This window comes from Pieris brassicae, chromosome 13 (genome assembly GCF_905147105.1).
Source record: "Pieris brassicae chromosome 13, ilPieBrab1.1, whole genome shotgun sequence".
Classification (NCBI taxonomy): Eukaryota; Metazoa; Arthropoda; class Insecta; order Lepidoptera; family Pieridae; genus Pieris; species Pieris brassicae.
The window spans coordinates 2,247,181-2,264,240 of NC_059677.1; the positions used below are offsets into that span (position 1 = coordinate 2,247,181).

Below are 17,060 nucleotides of genomic sequence, written 5' to 3' on the forward strand. Positions count from 1 at the left end.
AATATAGTTTTATTTCTAATAAACGTTTACATCGTTAAATGGTAACAGCATTAACAATATTTTGTAGTAAAACCATTATAAATTCGTCTAATTGCAGTCCAACCAAAGCACTCTTCCGTCTCTTTCTCACATAGTGTGATTAAGAGAAACTACTTTACACGATGCAATTAGATCTATATAAAAGTATATAATGTTTTAAGTGACACCAAACAACATTTCGGCTGGTATAATGATGAGTATATATCCAGTAGTGTGAATCGTGAATGGATCTAAATGCTGCATGTGTACAAGAAGCTCGTTAACGAAGCCTTAACGCAACCTTTACAAATATGAATCCTAGTAAAATACAAAACAAAATTTCAAATTTAGTAAAATCTATATAAATTGAAAAATAAACGTATAAAAATTAAATTATAATTAATTAATAAAATCGCCTGACGGTACTATGGCCAATTGAAAATAGTAAGAGCTAAGGGACTGTTCAAGTATTACGTCACGCAATTTTGGAGATTCTTGACCTTCCCCCCCCCCATGAAATGCCACCGTAACGTTTTTGTATCCAATAGTGAAACGTTTCGTGACCACCCCCAGTACCTAAAACTGACCATTATGTGGTGGAAAGTGGACTATAACGCGTAATTCAATCCCCGCCCCGAATCGTAACGTTTTACAAGAGGACCCCCCCCCCCCCAAAATTCATTACGCAACACTTGAACGCTCCCTAAAGCGTTCCAACGCATATGGCTGAGATACGATAATCCCACAAAATGTTATTGATGCCAACTACCGAATGTTCCCATTAGGACCATTTTCTAATATGCATTTAAAATAGCTGTTATTTCGTTCTAGAAGTAATATACGCATTTTGATATTTCAGTTATAGACGTTTGGAGTTTATATTTGGTTGGGTTAGGTTTATAAATGGTATAGCATCGTGCTAAACTTAATTAAAAACCCCTAAATATGGAGGGAAAACACCTTGTTAGCATCACAGAATATTAACAAATTCAAACAATTTTTTACAAGGCATATGAAGCGACTCTTAGGAACACCTGTGTATTATTTAATATTAAGGAAAAATGTTAATAACAATAAAAGTTGTTCAAATCCAGTCATGTGTTTATCTAATCTCAAAATGTTGAATTGAGGTCGATGTAACGTGTGTACTATAGATTATGTGCTTCTTATTAGCAAGTTCCAGCCTTGAATTTATTTCTAATGGTAGCACTGCCACTATTTATCTATAGTAATAAATAATAATGGAAACTCTTTGCTGACAAACTTCATAGAAAAGATCCATCTTCTAATGAATATTATAACATCTTCACTTTGATCAAAGTTATTGCGATATTCTGTAGTATATGATTAATTGGAACGCTTTCAAAAATAATTGAATTTAAAAAAAAATACATAAGTTTAGATTAGATGTTGCGTTAAGGTTTTTCGTAAGAATTACATCAGTATGTGACAAACAGTTGACATAAAGATAACATTTATCACAGTCTTACACGTACTCAGAGTCGTCCATTAAGTATAACGAACTTAAATATTAAACAATAAAATAGAACCAATTTTTTTTGCATAACTTCTTTTAAATCATATTCAAAGTAAATAATTCCACTTTAAATAATTAATGCGCGACTCTGATGATCGCTGTTAAGTAAATAAATTTCTCAGAACCTAAATATAGCTTTACGATTATAGGAGTCTTCATCATGCCGTCTCATACCATTACGGGCTAGCGATAAAATATTCTTCAATACCGGCGTAGGCAGAAATCTTGTATACATTAAATTAAAATACAAAAAATAATTTCTCCATGAAATCCACGCTGGAAAACATTATTATGTTGATGGTATGAAACGAATGTATCATATCCAATCATTTAAATAAATTTTAACTATGGCAACAACTAATTTAAGATTAAACTCATAAAAATAATATTACGTCCATCATAAAATTCATTTAATTGCTTACAACCGCGCAACCAATTTATAAATATTTCTCAAGAATTAATAAAAAAATGCATTAAATAAAAATGTATTATTTAAATTCATTACAAATTATATTAACTAACTACTATTTATACTCTGTCTGTAATGAGTTTGACAAAGTGTTACGTCAAATATTTGTATAAAAACTAAGTTTTGCTTTACGATAATTTCTACTACGTATTAGTTTCGTACAATGCCGACTTCTGGTAGTACCAAAAACGCCCACATAACGCCTATTTTTTATACAAGCGTATTTTTCTTTCTACATTTTAGATATTACGTTTTTTTTCTGTTTTTGCACAGACTATCACGTTTAATTTGTCAAACTCACTGTAGCTTATGTAATCGTGTTTTGCTTCAAAGATTAACAAAAACCTCCCCGAAGACGACTGAATTAGATGAATTAAGTGTTAATCAAAATAAGTACTGCCTATAGCAAAGTTATGAAACAAAAACTGGAAGTAAAACTGTAATAGGCGTTGCAACTAAAGCTTACTTTATAAATTTAAAGACACAAAATTTTATTAATAAAAAAAAACAAATAGAACAATTTAATTGAAATAGACAAACATTTAAACATAATTCAATATGACATGGACAATTGACAAGGGTATAAAAAGTATAGACAAAGGTTTTTGAAACAAAAATAAATTCAAGAGAAGGCACTGGTAACAGTGCTTCCAGATCGGATAATAATACCAGCAAAATTAGTGTTTTTATACTAAAAATACAGTAATCAATAAATATCAAATTCTCTTTTAATTTTAATTAAATAATAAATAAATACGTAGTTATAATAGAAAATAAATAAGTATTAAAAATAAACTTCAAACTTTTTGTATAAAATGAGAGGGTACTTCTTTCTACCCTCAGAATTGATAAAAATAAAATATTCCTAGTTATTAAAAAATATATTATTTTACTAAAATTTTTGTCTAATCTGAAAACACTGCGCGTGAGAACATCCACACAATTACTTTATGAGCGCTCTAAGGCAGCTCCTAAATCTGAGTATCTAAGGACATTCTTTGAATGCTGTAGGAATGTCGTCATTGGTTTTGGAAACATTGCTCCCTCCAAGTAATGTTGGCGCCGGAATTGCTCCAGTTTGAATTCCGTGCGCAGTTTTCAAAAGGTCATAATTTATTCTCTCCGTCACCACCGAGTCTTTTCTAAAAAAGAAAGTATTTGACTTACTCCTGGCCTGATAATATTGTTAAGTATATCGTATATCGAATAGGAATCGTTGCAATGCAAGATTGATCAACCTTCTCATAAAACGCATCACTATATCACGATGACACAGACATTAATGGTTAGTCTACAATGAGAAAATGCCTGAGAGAAGTGGAAAATGTCATCTTCATCATCTTCCTCCACAAAATCCTTAACCAAATGATCGCAGGCTTTCGAGCTCCACGTTCTTTTCGTCACATAACAGGTGAATCCTGTAAGGATTTCTTAGAACTTACTTGTATTCCGGGTGTGAAGTGACAAACTGTCTGATCCAGGTGGCCATAGTTGAAATTTCACCAGACGCCCTCCGTTGTATGAGCTTCAGGTATTGCTGTACTGAACAATGTGTATCCGCGTCCACATCCATACCAGAGAGGTACGATTCGATTAACGGAATCAGACCAGGGAATACGCCATCCTATAGATAATTAAGTTATAAGTGGAGTAAGCGAGTCTTGCTGATTAGACCACACATAATAAACAGTCCTTTGCTGTATTATCATAAGATCCACTACTAGTGCGATGACGGAGTGTGTAGAATGTAGATGCTAGTAGATATATAATTGTCAGCACATATCGTTAGACGATTGGGAGTATTGTATCATGCTTAAATTTGGGATTATCTATTCGACTAAAATTATAACTATTTATTTATTTAGATATTTACACGAAATATTTGGAAATCATTTTTTTCACATAGCACGGAGGCGAGCTAGGCTTCCATTAATCTATTTTTTTTAGGTAAGAATGTATTAAAAGAAAATAAATAGTCGTATATAAATATAAATTTACCTTTCCATTAACAATCTCATCGATTGTCATCTCAGCGTACGCGTCCACGTCGGGCGAGCGTACGTCCCGACGGAACCAAAACTTCTGTTGCGTACACGCACCACGTCTTTGCGCGCGTTGCATGTTCTCATCCACCTATGAATATTATACTTAATACAAATAACATAATGTACATCAATTCACTCAATGATAATACTAAACACAAACCCTGCTAAATCGCAACAATACATTTTGTCGTACAGATACTGGTCCTGTGTTGTAAAGTCTTCGTCTGGGGTACATATATCTATGTTTCTATATTTATTAAACAATTGTGTGTTTTGTTTCTATTTATAAATGCATATATTTAAAACATGGTACCACAAGCATGTACAAGTCTTTGCCTCAGATTAGGGCATCTGTGCGTGATCATTTATTCAAAAAGGCAAATAGAAGATCGGCTTTCTGAGTACAACATCTGCCGTACACTTTAATAGATTTGATAATAAACTTTTGAATACATACCTTACTTATAGGCATCACGAAGTTAAGTCTATACGACAGTATGACCCTGGTCAACAGTACAACAAAACAGACATAAGCAGCATTTTCAAAATCTGTCAGCTGAGCTTCGCATGGACGGAACTCCACTCTCCATCCGATACGGGAGTTCGGTGGGGGTGGCTTAAAGCGCATGGTCTGCCAATTGGTTGATTGGATGTTCTGTAATATGATTTACTCTTTTAAATAAGGAAATAGAAAGAATTCATTACGTGCTAAGTCACAAGGTTAGCTCGTAAAAGAACGTACATACGCACGTGTTTAAAAAAGAGTTTCAAGAGAATTGAGTCACGCACATAAACAGAAAGATTTGCTTTTTTGATTGTAATAATATAAAGTTACATAAACACTAAGCTTCGATCAATAAAAAATATTGCAATAGGTGAAAAATTATTCCTTTTATAGAGCTTGATGTTCCACTTAGGGTCCTTTAAGAGCTTACCACTTTTAAAAGGGCCGGCATTTGCAAGCCTTGGCAGTGTATGTTTGAAATATTTAAATCCAAACACAAATATTTTCAAGAAAAAAGGAAAGGTTGGATGTTTGAACGCCCTTAGTACATAAATGTATTTATAAAGACTCGTAAGTAGAAGTTGGGGATCGCCTACCCGTTTGTCGGACCAAATAAAGACAGTTGTGGGTCTCGACAATTGTGAGGCAGAAAGTCGGCGTATCAGAAAGAAGAGATCCAATCCAGCCTTTAGTTATTTGTATTTTTTGCAATTCTACATCTTTTAGTTACTCTTCATTACTGGAGTTTAGCCAGTCCAGTCAGAGATCAGTCTTGTGAAGCGTGTCTTGTCCTGTGGCAGATGCAGCAACACTTCCGCAGTCACTTAACGAATCCAAGTTTCGTCTCTTCTACCAACCTACCGTGTTCCATGGATTGTACCCATTATAATTAATTGAAGAAGTGGATATGTCATGGCGCAACACGTGGCCCAGGTACTCTTATAACATCAGGCATTTTTTGCAATACTCATTCGAAGAAAACGTTATAATGTCCTTTACTCCTCATGACTAGGCAGTGAAATCCTTAATCATCATCATCAATGCTATACATTGTGGACCTCTCCAGTATATTACGTCATTCTATTAACTTCTTGCGTCCAACTTCGACCTCCCATTGTTTCAAGGTTGGCAACTCCATCCCACCAACTCAGCCTCGATCTATAGGGTTTTCTCTTACCACCAGGTTGTGAGTTCAGTAAGGACCTTGGGGTTCTGTCGTTGGCCATGCGATGCAATGTCCCAGCCACTTGCGCCTGTTTCATTTTATGGGATGGTGGTGTCATCTGGAACGTTAAGTGAAGGAAAAACATAAATACTAACCTCAAAGTGATCTGTGTCATTCTCATCATCCTGGTGAACCTTTTCGCTGAATAATGAAACTGAATCTCGTATGAAGAGATGCGCCACGTGCAATGCTAGCGGATGATCAATTCCACCCTCACGGAGACGACGGTAAATCTTCGGGTCGTGAACTATTTGTATATCATTGTATCTGTAATTAAAAATATATTTAATTCCTCAATAAAACTTTTTTAAACGAATTTATTATCAACTTTTCCACTATGAATAATCATATTTATGATTCCGAAATTTAATAGGAAATTACTATTAAAATCTTGTGTTTTTACTGTTTTTTTTTTCTGTGAAATTGTTCTCCGTCGTGTAGTCTATCTATCTATATAAAATCACTATCTTATACTTTAGAACATTCTTTCTCAACCATTTTTATGTCGCGACCCACGAAAACAGACTTGCGATCGGTCTTATAATTTGTACATAGAGCGCTATGTTTAAGGAATCTTTTGTACATATATGTGGTTTGTATATATTATTTTTCAATAGCCTGTGACACTTTTAAAACTCGACCCCCCCAAAAGTCGCTACTCCCGCAAGAAACGATGCCATAGAAGATGCATTATATATGATGCGATATACTTTGATATAAAATACGAAATCTGCAATACAAGTTGCATTACACTTTTGTTTTTAATGCATTTTACAAAAGAAAAGACCGTTTTTCGTCGCGCATTTACAAAATTTGGATAGTTGTTGTAAATATTGATAAATAAGTGTTTTATAAATCCGATGAAAAATATATTTAATTTGATAAGTTTTAACTCACTTTTCATGTTCGGCCGATAGATATGAGTCAATGGAATCATATCTTGACTTCTGAATGCGAAATTGGTTATTCTTCAACGGTTCGAGGCCACGCTCTTCACGCGTGCGACAGTCTACTGAACCAGAAATCACGTTCCAACGACAATCGACATCTGTCAGGAATCCGCGGTAGACTGGCGAGGCCGCTGATAAGGCCAACTAGAAAGAAAATCTACATTAATGTCTAAACTGGGACAAGGTAAGAGTATTCGGGTGTCATAATCATTGGCAGCATTGATTCGATGATGGAGCAATAGCTGATCTCTCCAAGCAACATCTGTCAAGCGTATATACTGTGATGTAAAAATGTGCTTAGAAAAAAATTATGGATACCATACATTAGTTTAAAATAAATAAAAAACTTTATTAGAAATATATGTCGCAGTAAAGTAGTTAAATCAGAGTTAATTGAATCTCTAGACAGTTAATTTAATGTCGATATTCAATCAAGTCGCTAGAATTTTGATTTAAATAAAGCAACGTCGAAAACGTTTAACTATCTCTCTGACCGAAAGCCAGCGTGTTGATTAACAATGTAAAACAAGACTCCGCCATGATTATTTCATTTTTTATTGTTATTTCGGTGTGATGGTGAAGAACTGAGCTTGGTAATTCCGTGTTTTGATTTATTGTAAATGGTTAGGTTAGGTTAGGTTAGTCTTGTTGCGTAAGAACGTTTAGGAAACTCGTTAAACGTTTCGTTCACTCACTTGTCTGACGGAACTTTAGCGACTTGATTGAACATCGATTTTTAATTAACTGTCTAGAGATTCAATTAACTCTCTGATTTAACTACTTTACTGCGATATATATACTTTTATTTATGTTCACTGTCCCTGAGGCATACATTTTTTGTTTGTTTGCTAACTAGCGCTATATAAACTATTAAGCAATAAATAAAATTAGTATATTAGTGAGAAAAAAAGGAACGCCACAACTTATGATTCGGTCTTCAGATTTCTGTAACTGTTTCGCGATTTGTATTTACTAACATACATTGTGATCAGCCATCTTTCTAAGACATTCCTCATTGTTTTTTATGCTTATGTTTTTGAAGGTCCATTGGTGCACAGGATTTTATTGTATTATTTAATGATACCCCCCTGCCACTGTGTCCTGGAACTTTTCCCATTACTCTACTAAATTTCTACTAAAACATATAATAAAGTAATTCACGAATGGTGTGTTATGCGTCTCGCGATCTCTATGAGATGCGCATTGGCATTACATTGGTAATATTTTTTGGTTATATATTGGCTATAATAGACACGGATGGCCTTAATACGGTGACGTTAAAATAAATAAATTCTTCACGCCTTCGGAGGTCGTTATACGAAACTTAAACTAAAATATGATGTAAGTATATTATGTACTAGCCACAGTTTAACTGGCGTAGATAACGATCTCGTGGTAGTGGAAAGTACTAACTCGGACTGTAGATATATTTTTGTTATCATAAATTAGTTTTATTTGACACTTCGTTACATTACAATATTTAAAAAAAATTGAACATAATTAAACCAAAAGGAGGGCAACTGGCGGCCTTATCGCTTACGAGCAACCACTGTGAGTAAAGAAAAAGAAAATTAAATTACATAAGATAGGCAATAAGTGCAAAAATACATGTTATACACAGTTATTAAGACGAAACTAAACAGAAAACAAAAAAAAACTAAACTAAAAAGATGATACATTAAAAATACAAAGTAAAAAGACAAATCACGATAATTTAAGATAAGTCGCACGTCAGTAAGTAGTTAGTAAGAAAGCTAGGGATACGATGTGGGCAGGTAATGTTTTCTTAGTTTTTACTATTTCTTTTAAGATTATTAGACACACACACTCATAATCTAATTTAACAGATTTAACTTTTCAACGAATATATATCTAATACATTATCAAATTCATAACATCTTTTACGCAGAATTTCCGACATTAAAACATTCTTTTTGTAGATATTGATACGTTCTATAAGTACATACAGTAAGATTTGTTGTTCTATCATCATTTGTCAGTCAATGATAATGCAGCTTGCTAATGGTGAATTTTTTTTGAAATCGATCCAGTACTTTTCGTGTGAAATTACAAAGATAAAGTATATATATGTATATTTTAGCGGCGAAACATATAAGTACGATGATAGTAGGCGAAAAATCTGCACAGTAATTTCTTTGTCATATCTAAAAATAAAATCATGCCGATAACATTCCATATGATATAATGTGATATGATTATATGATTTGTTCAATAAATTAAAAAGAGTCCTGTCACGTTGGCAATCTTTAAAATCGCCGGAACAAAAATTATTTAATAGATAATATTATATAAAATCATCGTTAAATAGCCTCATAGATTACGTCACCTATTACAGAGCATATTGATAACGCAATTATATATTATATATACGATTTTATATAATATCTGTCTCGACTGACCTTGTGTCTTAATCATGAAGTGCTAAAATTGAGTTTTTCTTGGATTTTATTGATGAGAAACATCGTAGGGCATCTCTTGAACCTAGGGCTTAAACCCAAGCACAAACCGATCCTAATATATTGAAAATCGGACCCAAAAGACGTCGTAACTAAACTATGAATATTGATTTTGAACTGGTATTGGTAAAAATATTTCAGGAACAAAGTGTTTATCATAGTAATGCTTTATGATATACCATATTCTTTGGTTGTTTTTCTGGCGCGTATATAAATAGTATTGTTGGTATTCCGACATGGGAACAGGCGACATATAACTGGTCATGTGAAAAACATTACATAGAGATTAATGCCAAAATTAGCGACTGTAATTATTTTATCAATATAATAACTCCGATCGAAGCATTTGTTTTAAACGATATTCATTTTTCTTCCATCCTCTTTGACGATATTTGCAGCACTCATTCTGTCAAACGCCATTAGGTTACATCAAAAGAGTTTGAACGAAATAAAAAAGAAAAATTTGCCATCGTAACAAAAGTAATCTTAAATTTTCTAATTTTCCGCGTCATTTTCTTAATTTTTATAAGAAAAAGAATTCGCGAAATCGGTCCAGCCGTGACCAAAGCAAATAGGGATTCATTTTTATTTATAGATTTAAACCCGTTAATCAAGGAAAGAGTATACCAACTCATAAAAGAAAAATTTACTACAAATAACAGAAAAGGTGGATTATTAAAAGACAAAGTGTCTCAGCCTCCATACTAGGATTCCGTCTCCTGGGACATATTAACAGTACTTGACGTGATTCTACTCTACTTACAATTTTATAATTCAACTATGGTTGCACATTAAGAATACTTTGCTTATACAGAACAGAGGGCAAACGGGCAGGAGGCTCACCTGATGTTAAGTGATACCGCCGCCATGGACACTCTCAATGCCTCGGGCTCGCGAGTGCGTTGGCCTTTCAAGAATTGGTACGCTCTTGAAGGACCCTAGGTCGAATTGGTTCGGAAATACTTCAGTGGGCAGCTGGTTCCACGTAAAGGTGGTGCGCAAAAATTGCCTTGACAAACGACGTCTGCCGCATAACGTCTTGAGCAGTAAACGCAGTTTTATTTATTTATATTATGATTAGCACGTGGTACATGACCATCTATTGGGGATTTTACCTTAGTAATAATTAATTTACAAAGTTTCATTACTGACATGTGTACTTTGTACGCATGCACTTTGCTAATTACTATAGTATTATATTAAATACTAAGAGACTTAATTTTCGCCTTCATGACTAAAAGAAACATTGCATGCAACGCAACTCGTCGCACAACAAGTAAAGCCATTTATAGAATTTTGTATGAATAACTACTCGAATATTTTTTCGTTCGGTTTTTGTAAGTTAACTCTTTAATATAAATTTGGCACTCGTACAGCCTTACGTACTATGATTGTCAGGTGTTATGCACACTTGCGGTCACACTATCCTTCCGTGTAGTTATCTATTCTTGATTTCAATATTCACTAGAATCCATAAATCAAAAATAATATATATTGATAACGTTTGATAATGTTTTATCTAAAGTACAAGGATTTGAATGAATCGGAGTTTATCTTTGACCGTTAATTAAATACTTGACAAGGTACGTCAACATTTTAACTAGAAATATGTAAAATTTGGGTGAGATAAAGGAATTGAATTAATTGTTATTTTTTTTATCAACGCTTAAATTCTCATTTTAAGGATTTCCTCGTGTTATCTTTTACACAGCACTGAGACCCTTTCCATAGACAACTTTCGGAATAAATAAAAATAAACCAGCACCGCTACAAACTTTTAGATCTGGGCCTCAGATATCTGATTCGTTCCTTGAATAGACAAAGTTCAACCTTGTGTGCTTGAAACCGCCACTCATTTTAATCTCTTTTCTATTAAAAGATGCTGGAAGTTTAGTTACGTCTAAGGATAACCAATGACAATGTCAGTGATTTCATAATAATATTATTAATCTCCCAACTTAGTTAGCGTAACATCTGTACCGTTTCAAATGAAAGTCATAATATTTAGTTAAACCTCGAGTTAGTTTCACTGTTATTAAAACATTGGGTCATATTAGAATTAATAGTCAATATTTGGTATTTCAAAACTTTTAACTTAACAATTTTACAATATGACAATATTTAAGCGATAATCAATTGCTAACTGTTAAAGTTTTATTTGAATAATCTAGCGGGGTTTGTAACCTAAAATTTAAGTCGGAATTTGACAGACAAGATGGCGGTTTAGCGACTTAGCGATTAAAGAGTGGCGGAGAGTTTCTTGCCCGCTCTACGCCCCTGACTTGCGAACTTAGTAAATGTAAATTTAGAATTCTTTTCTTAGAACTTCTTTTCTGATGTTCATAAGTGTACTTGTTAACCTATATGAACAGTTATTATTATTTTTTTTTTTATGTAATAGCAAGCAAACGGGCAAGTGGCTCACCTGATGTGAAGCGATACCGCCGCCCATGGACACTCACACTGCCAGAAGGCTCGCAAGTGCGTTGCCGGCCTTTCAAGAATTGGTACGCTCTTTTCTTGAAGGACCCTAAGTCGAATTGGTTCGGAAATACTTCAGTGGGCAGCTGGTTCCACATAGTGGTGGTGCGCGGCAAAAACTGCCTTAGAAAACGCTCAGTTGTGGAACGACGGACGTCGAGGTGATACGGATGGTATTTTGTATTTTGGCTTGACGTCCGATAATGAAACTCAGCTGCGGGTATTAGACCGAACAACTCTTCTGAACACTCCCCATGGTAAATGCGGTAGAAGATGCAGAGGGACCCAACATCTCTACGCAACGCCAAGGGATCAAGCCGCACGGAAAGTGATTGGTCGTCGACGATTCGAACCGCTCTTCGTTGAATACGGTCTAGTGGAAGGAGCTGGTACTGGGGAGCTCCCGCCCAGAGGTGAGAACAGTATTCCATGTGGGGCCGAGTTTGCGCTTTATAGAGTTGCAAGCGGTGGCCCGGAGTGAAGTACCGTCTCGCCTTGCTGAGCACATCAAGCTTTTTGGAGGCTAATTTAGCCTTCCCTTCCAAATGACCGCGAAACTGGACGTTATTCGATATGTCAACGCCCAATATTCCGATGTTAGCTGAGGCTTTAATTTTGATAATATTATTAAATTAAGATTACTTTGCTTATTTTTAAACGTTAATTGTCTCCACGTCTGTCACCAATAATAACAATTGCAATGTAGAAATGTACCAAATCGTTACATTGTTTATTTGTTTTACTAAATCTAGTTAATTGTAAAATTTATTAACTCTCTTTTATCATTGTAATGTTTACAATGTTGTTCACACTTATCATTGATATATTGTTTTTTGTAAGTAGTGTGTTCTTTTAAAATAATTTAACGATGCAAAACAAAGTCGTCTTTTGACACTTAACTACCGCGCAAGATATTATTGGAAATCCGGAAAACTTATTGTGACTGGAATTAAAGGCCGACTTGGAACTCCATCCCCTACTTGCTGGACCGATTAAGTTAACCTAGGCGCTGCGGAACGCAAACAGGGGGGAGGGAATTCTGCGGCGACACGGGCACAAGCTTCAGAGATGAACCAAGACCGACTACGTAATGGATGTCTGAACTAAATTGAACTTGACAATATGTTGCGGTAAGAAAATATGTGTCAGTTAGAAGATAATTCAGTGAGAGCTGTTAAAATAACCAGCTAAACTTTTTATTAATGATAAATCCTTTTTAGTCCGGCAACGCATTTGGCTTATAGAAATGTGTGTCTATGGGTGTCATTTTACATCATGTATATATTCCTGTCCGTTTTTATAAAAAAAATTCTAGTATAATTGACATACCATTATAGGACACAGTGGTGCCAGCTGATCATATAACGTCCTCGCTTCAGTAATACAACACGCCTGAAACGTCAACTGAAGGCAACAGCATCCCATACCCATACCCATCGCGTCCATGTAGACGCAATCAGGCTTCGCAAATCCCTTATCAAGCTCGTGGTAATTATCTACAGGTATCTTGGTATTTACATCGCGGTATACTAAAAGAAAAAAACATCTTTTTACACACATTCCATGAAAACATGACTCAATGTAGATCACTTATAATATCTAACGCGCTGAAAACTCAATCGCATAAAAATATACTTCTAACTCATTTAATTTTACATAAAGGGTCTTAACGTTTAACCATTATACAGTGGCATCTCTATAACTCGAACCCCTTCATCTTAAATTATTTATACCTTGTAACTCGAACAAAATGTTAATACATATTTATACTCGATAACTCGAATTTCAAAAGGGACTTAGTACGAGTAAAATATACTAACGTGTTACTTGGAATTCCAATTTCCCGAAATAATAGCAATAAAATCCAAAATGCATGCTCGTGTTCGGGGCTCCTAATCTATTGTCTTTGTCTTGTACACGTGCAATAAATGAATTACAAATGAATATTCATAGAACTTAGTATTGTCTTTTATTAACATAACTTTTACAAATTTAATCTAGAGTTGAATTGTTATTCAAATTCGACTCTACAAATAAAAAAATACACTTAGAAATCGACTCTGTAAGTTCAGCAGTTAAATTATATGTAAGTCGAAAACTCGTAACTCGATTTTTTACATTTCCCTTGACATTCGAGTTATAGAGATTCCACTGAATGACTTAACTACCATTACAAGTAGCAGGTACATGGTAATTTTCATAGTAATAGGAAGCGTAGATTGTGTACACTATTAATGTTTGAATTTTTATATTTTTCTGTCTTTCTTGAATTTGTTAGCTAAATAGACTAGTAGTAACTAGAACTTTGGGTCAATTAACTTTGTATTTATTAAATATATTAATATAACAATTCTATCGCGAATGATTTCGCGAGATAACTCTTTTGACAATGTGTACGATACAGAATTTCTTTTCCTTCTAAAGCTCTCGAAAAGTTAAGTTTTTTAATATAAATTCGCGTTTATATTATTTATTTTTTATAATTTCTAAAAACATCATGCATTTTTTGTGAGTAACGAATTGAAACCCATAAACACTTAATCAGTTTAATTGTTTATTATTAGCTATAGTACTCTATTATTTATATCAAATTGTGTTTAAGCTTCGAGCGCTTCTAATTATCAACTCTAACTTAACTAACGTTAGATTACATAACTCCGTACAATTATGAATTATATAAAGAAAATAGATGTGTAAAACTTATGTAAAAAAGTGCAATATTACTTGTATTTTAATGTTCCAACAAAATTAATTAAAAAATAATACGATTAGATTGATTAATCTAGCTATTTAACGACTTGGTGGAGAGTGTTATTTCATCAAAACAAAAACAATGTACTTACTGGGTAAATTAATTTCCATCTTTTCGCCTCGTCTCTCCCTTATGTTTGATGTCAATGTCTTAAAACGAGGATGCCCAGGAAATATTGCTTCATCGGGGAAGAACCGAGACAAAGATACTCCACTGTTTGGTGTCGGTGTGTATGGTGGACTTGTGAACCCCGGACAGCCTAACCTACAAATGATTTAAACTTGCACTGTGACTAAAACAAGCCAGTCATGGCCGGAGGAGAAATATGATTTCAATGATAGAGATCTCATTTGTCTCTATTTTTTGTATTCAACAATCTCAATGATTCTTATCTTTGTTTATTGTCATCAATAATCATTACCTTGGAAAGTTTGTAATACTCATAATAACTTCTCCGTCTTTCAATAAAGTACTTGCTTCAGCTCTGCGAAACTTCATATTCGCTTCAACTATATTGAAATGAGCTAGAAGTCCTCCATATGGTTTCCCTGGAGTTCCTTCTATCATATATGCTCCATATTCTGGACGCCAAAGAGACTTGGCATCTGCATAAAATAAAAAGGATTTTATTATGTTTATAAACAATATGAAAAATGGTTAACTTAAAGTTTGTCTCACTAATGCAATGCATATAGGCATATAGTTAGGGTAAAATAGGGTTGATAGTTAGACCTAATCATAGTTTTTTACTTATGGTATGTTGAAAATGTATTGAATTTGAGGGTTATACGAGATAAGTAATTATGGTAACAAACATAGTTCTAACTTTAATCAACATAATAACAACTAACTATGAGTAGACATAAATCTGCTTTTTTTGTATATTTGGAAATGGAATAGCAAAGATATTAATTTATATAGCTACTTGTTATTCCCAAAATAGACAGGTAAGATTTCTAGCAGTAGAAGACAGTTCAGAAAAAAAAATTGTAATCTTTAAACTAAACATTGGACAGAGATTGTCTGTATACAGAAAACATAATGTTTCATAATACAAAATAATATCTTTAAAATTGTACATTGTGGTTAACCATTAAATGTATTAATATTGCCAACACTTTGATGACCTTGTAGATACTAAAAATGACTTGCACTTTTTGCTAAAAGTAATAATTAATGGTGTCTATTAAAAAGAATATTACAGAAATATCAAAATGGTTAAAAGTACATAAACATGTTCATTTATTATAAATTTAACCAATTATTACATACAGATTCTTATTTGTTTTGCAGAATAAAGTTGCTTCAACTGTTCTGAAGTAGTTTTAAACATTAAGGTAAAGTATTATATATTATATGCATTTTACATTAACTGTTATGTGTTTGAAGTTTAAAACACCATAAAATGAATGTGTGTGCATTATGTAATAATTTCTTATAGTTATAAATGTTAGTTGTGGATATATCCAATGAAGTATGAAGAGCATTGCATAACTTAAGTAAATATAAGCATAGGTCAAAATATAAATTGTAATTGCCTCAAATTTAAAAAAAAAAACCTTATAATATTATTACTTTAGGTGATAGATAGATTAATTTAAAATTAAGTATATAATAAATAAATAATTACTTTCAGGATCTTCAAGTTCTTTCTTTTGTAGTTCAGGAAGTAACTCAGCAGCTCTTAGGCTGACTGTAGCTCTTTTATTTTCATCATCAAATTTCACTACAATGTATTCAACCTACAATTAAATTTTATGTTAAGTTACAAGCTAATACAAAATAAAAATAATTACATTATCGTTCACTTACTTCATCACCCCATTTAAGCACATCACCGGTTCGGTCCCTTAGTTTTTTATACAAATTTATAAATTGTTCTACGCCGTGTTGCCGGACATGTTCTGCTAGAGCTTTGGTTTCTTCCCAAGTCAATGGACTTCCCTCGGTAAGTAAACCCATTCTCGCGAAAAAGATTTTATAAATGTAAAGCTGCGAAACACATAGATTTTTTACTTTACTATTAAAACAAAAACTGTTCAAAATTAAACAAATATTCATTCACAGTATTGAAAGGCCGCACTTGAATGTTAAAGAAACTTTTCGACGAACACCTTTATATGATTCAAACAAATGCAAACTTCATGACAACGACAAATTTATGCTGATTTGTTGTGACTCGGAAAAATATTACGTACTACTTGGTACAACAAAAAATAAGTAAGCGCAAGTATCTAAGTATTTTTTTAAATTACAAGGCCATTCATTAAGTCGTACAACTTGAAAACTGATTACATCGGGAAACTTCAAACTTGTCATAGTTTATTTTTAGTTTCTGTCTTCTGACTACTGACAGATCTTTTACAGCTTTTAATTTTAATTTATTTTTTTTAACAAAAAAATAAGATACAAGTAGTTTCTAATTTTTTTAGTAGTGCTATTAAATTCAATTTGTTTTACAAGATTAATAATTTTTATATAATTAGGTGACTCGTAAGTTATAATCGTGGTTCTACGCAAGTGGTTATATATATATATATATATATATTTTAGTGCGACTGCCGGCAATCCCGTCAACTGTCATAACTTGAGTCGTTTGAC

The 17,060-nt window shown here is 33.3% G+C and overlaps 1 protein-coding gene across 4 annotated transcripts; it reads right to left on the reverse strand.

Moving 5' to 3' along the window:
- On the reverse strand, nucleotides 1–16,738 carry LOC123717637 (glutamate--cysteine ligase catalytic subunit). Of its 4 annotated transcripts, none has more exons than XR_006754859.1 (12): nucleotides 16,272–16,738; nucleotides 16,090–16,201; nucleotides 14,881–15,064; nucleotides 14,551–14,723; nucleotides 13,037–13,236; nucleotides 6,697–6,893; nucleotides 5,895–6,066; nucleotides 4,527–4,724; nucleotides 4,023–4,157; nucleotides 3,467–3,648; nucleotides 977–3,166; nucleotides 1–518 (listed from the first exon to the last, which is right to left on the reverse strand). XR_006754859.1 is itself a non-coding variant. In XM_045673729.1 (12 exons), exons 2-12 carry the CDS (start codon nucleotides 16,419–16,421, stop codon nucleotides 3,010–3,012), a joined length of 1,860 nt encoding a protein of 619 aa, XP_045529685.1. In that variant the 5' UTR covers nucleotides 16,422–16,451; nucleotides 16,574–16,738; the 3' UTR covers nucleotides 532–3,009. The 4 variants fall into 4 exon arrangements, 3 of the variants coding, with proteins under 3 accessions (XP_045529685.1, XP_045529684.1, XP_045529683.1); XM_045673729.1 differs by lacking the exon at nucleotides 1–518 and having other exon boundaries at nucleotides 532–3,166; nucleotides 16,272–16,451; nucleotides 16,574–16,738; XM_045673728.1 differs by lacking the exon at nucleotides 1–518 and having other exon boundaries at nucleotides 532–3,166; nucleotides 16,272–16,451; nucleotides 16,543–16,738.
- Nucleotides 16,739–17,060: the final 322 nt, after the last annotated feature.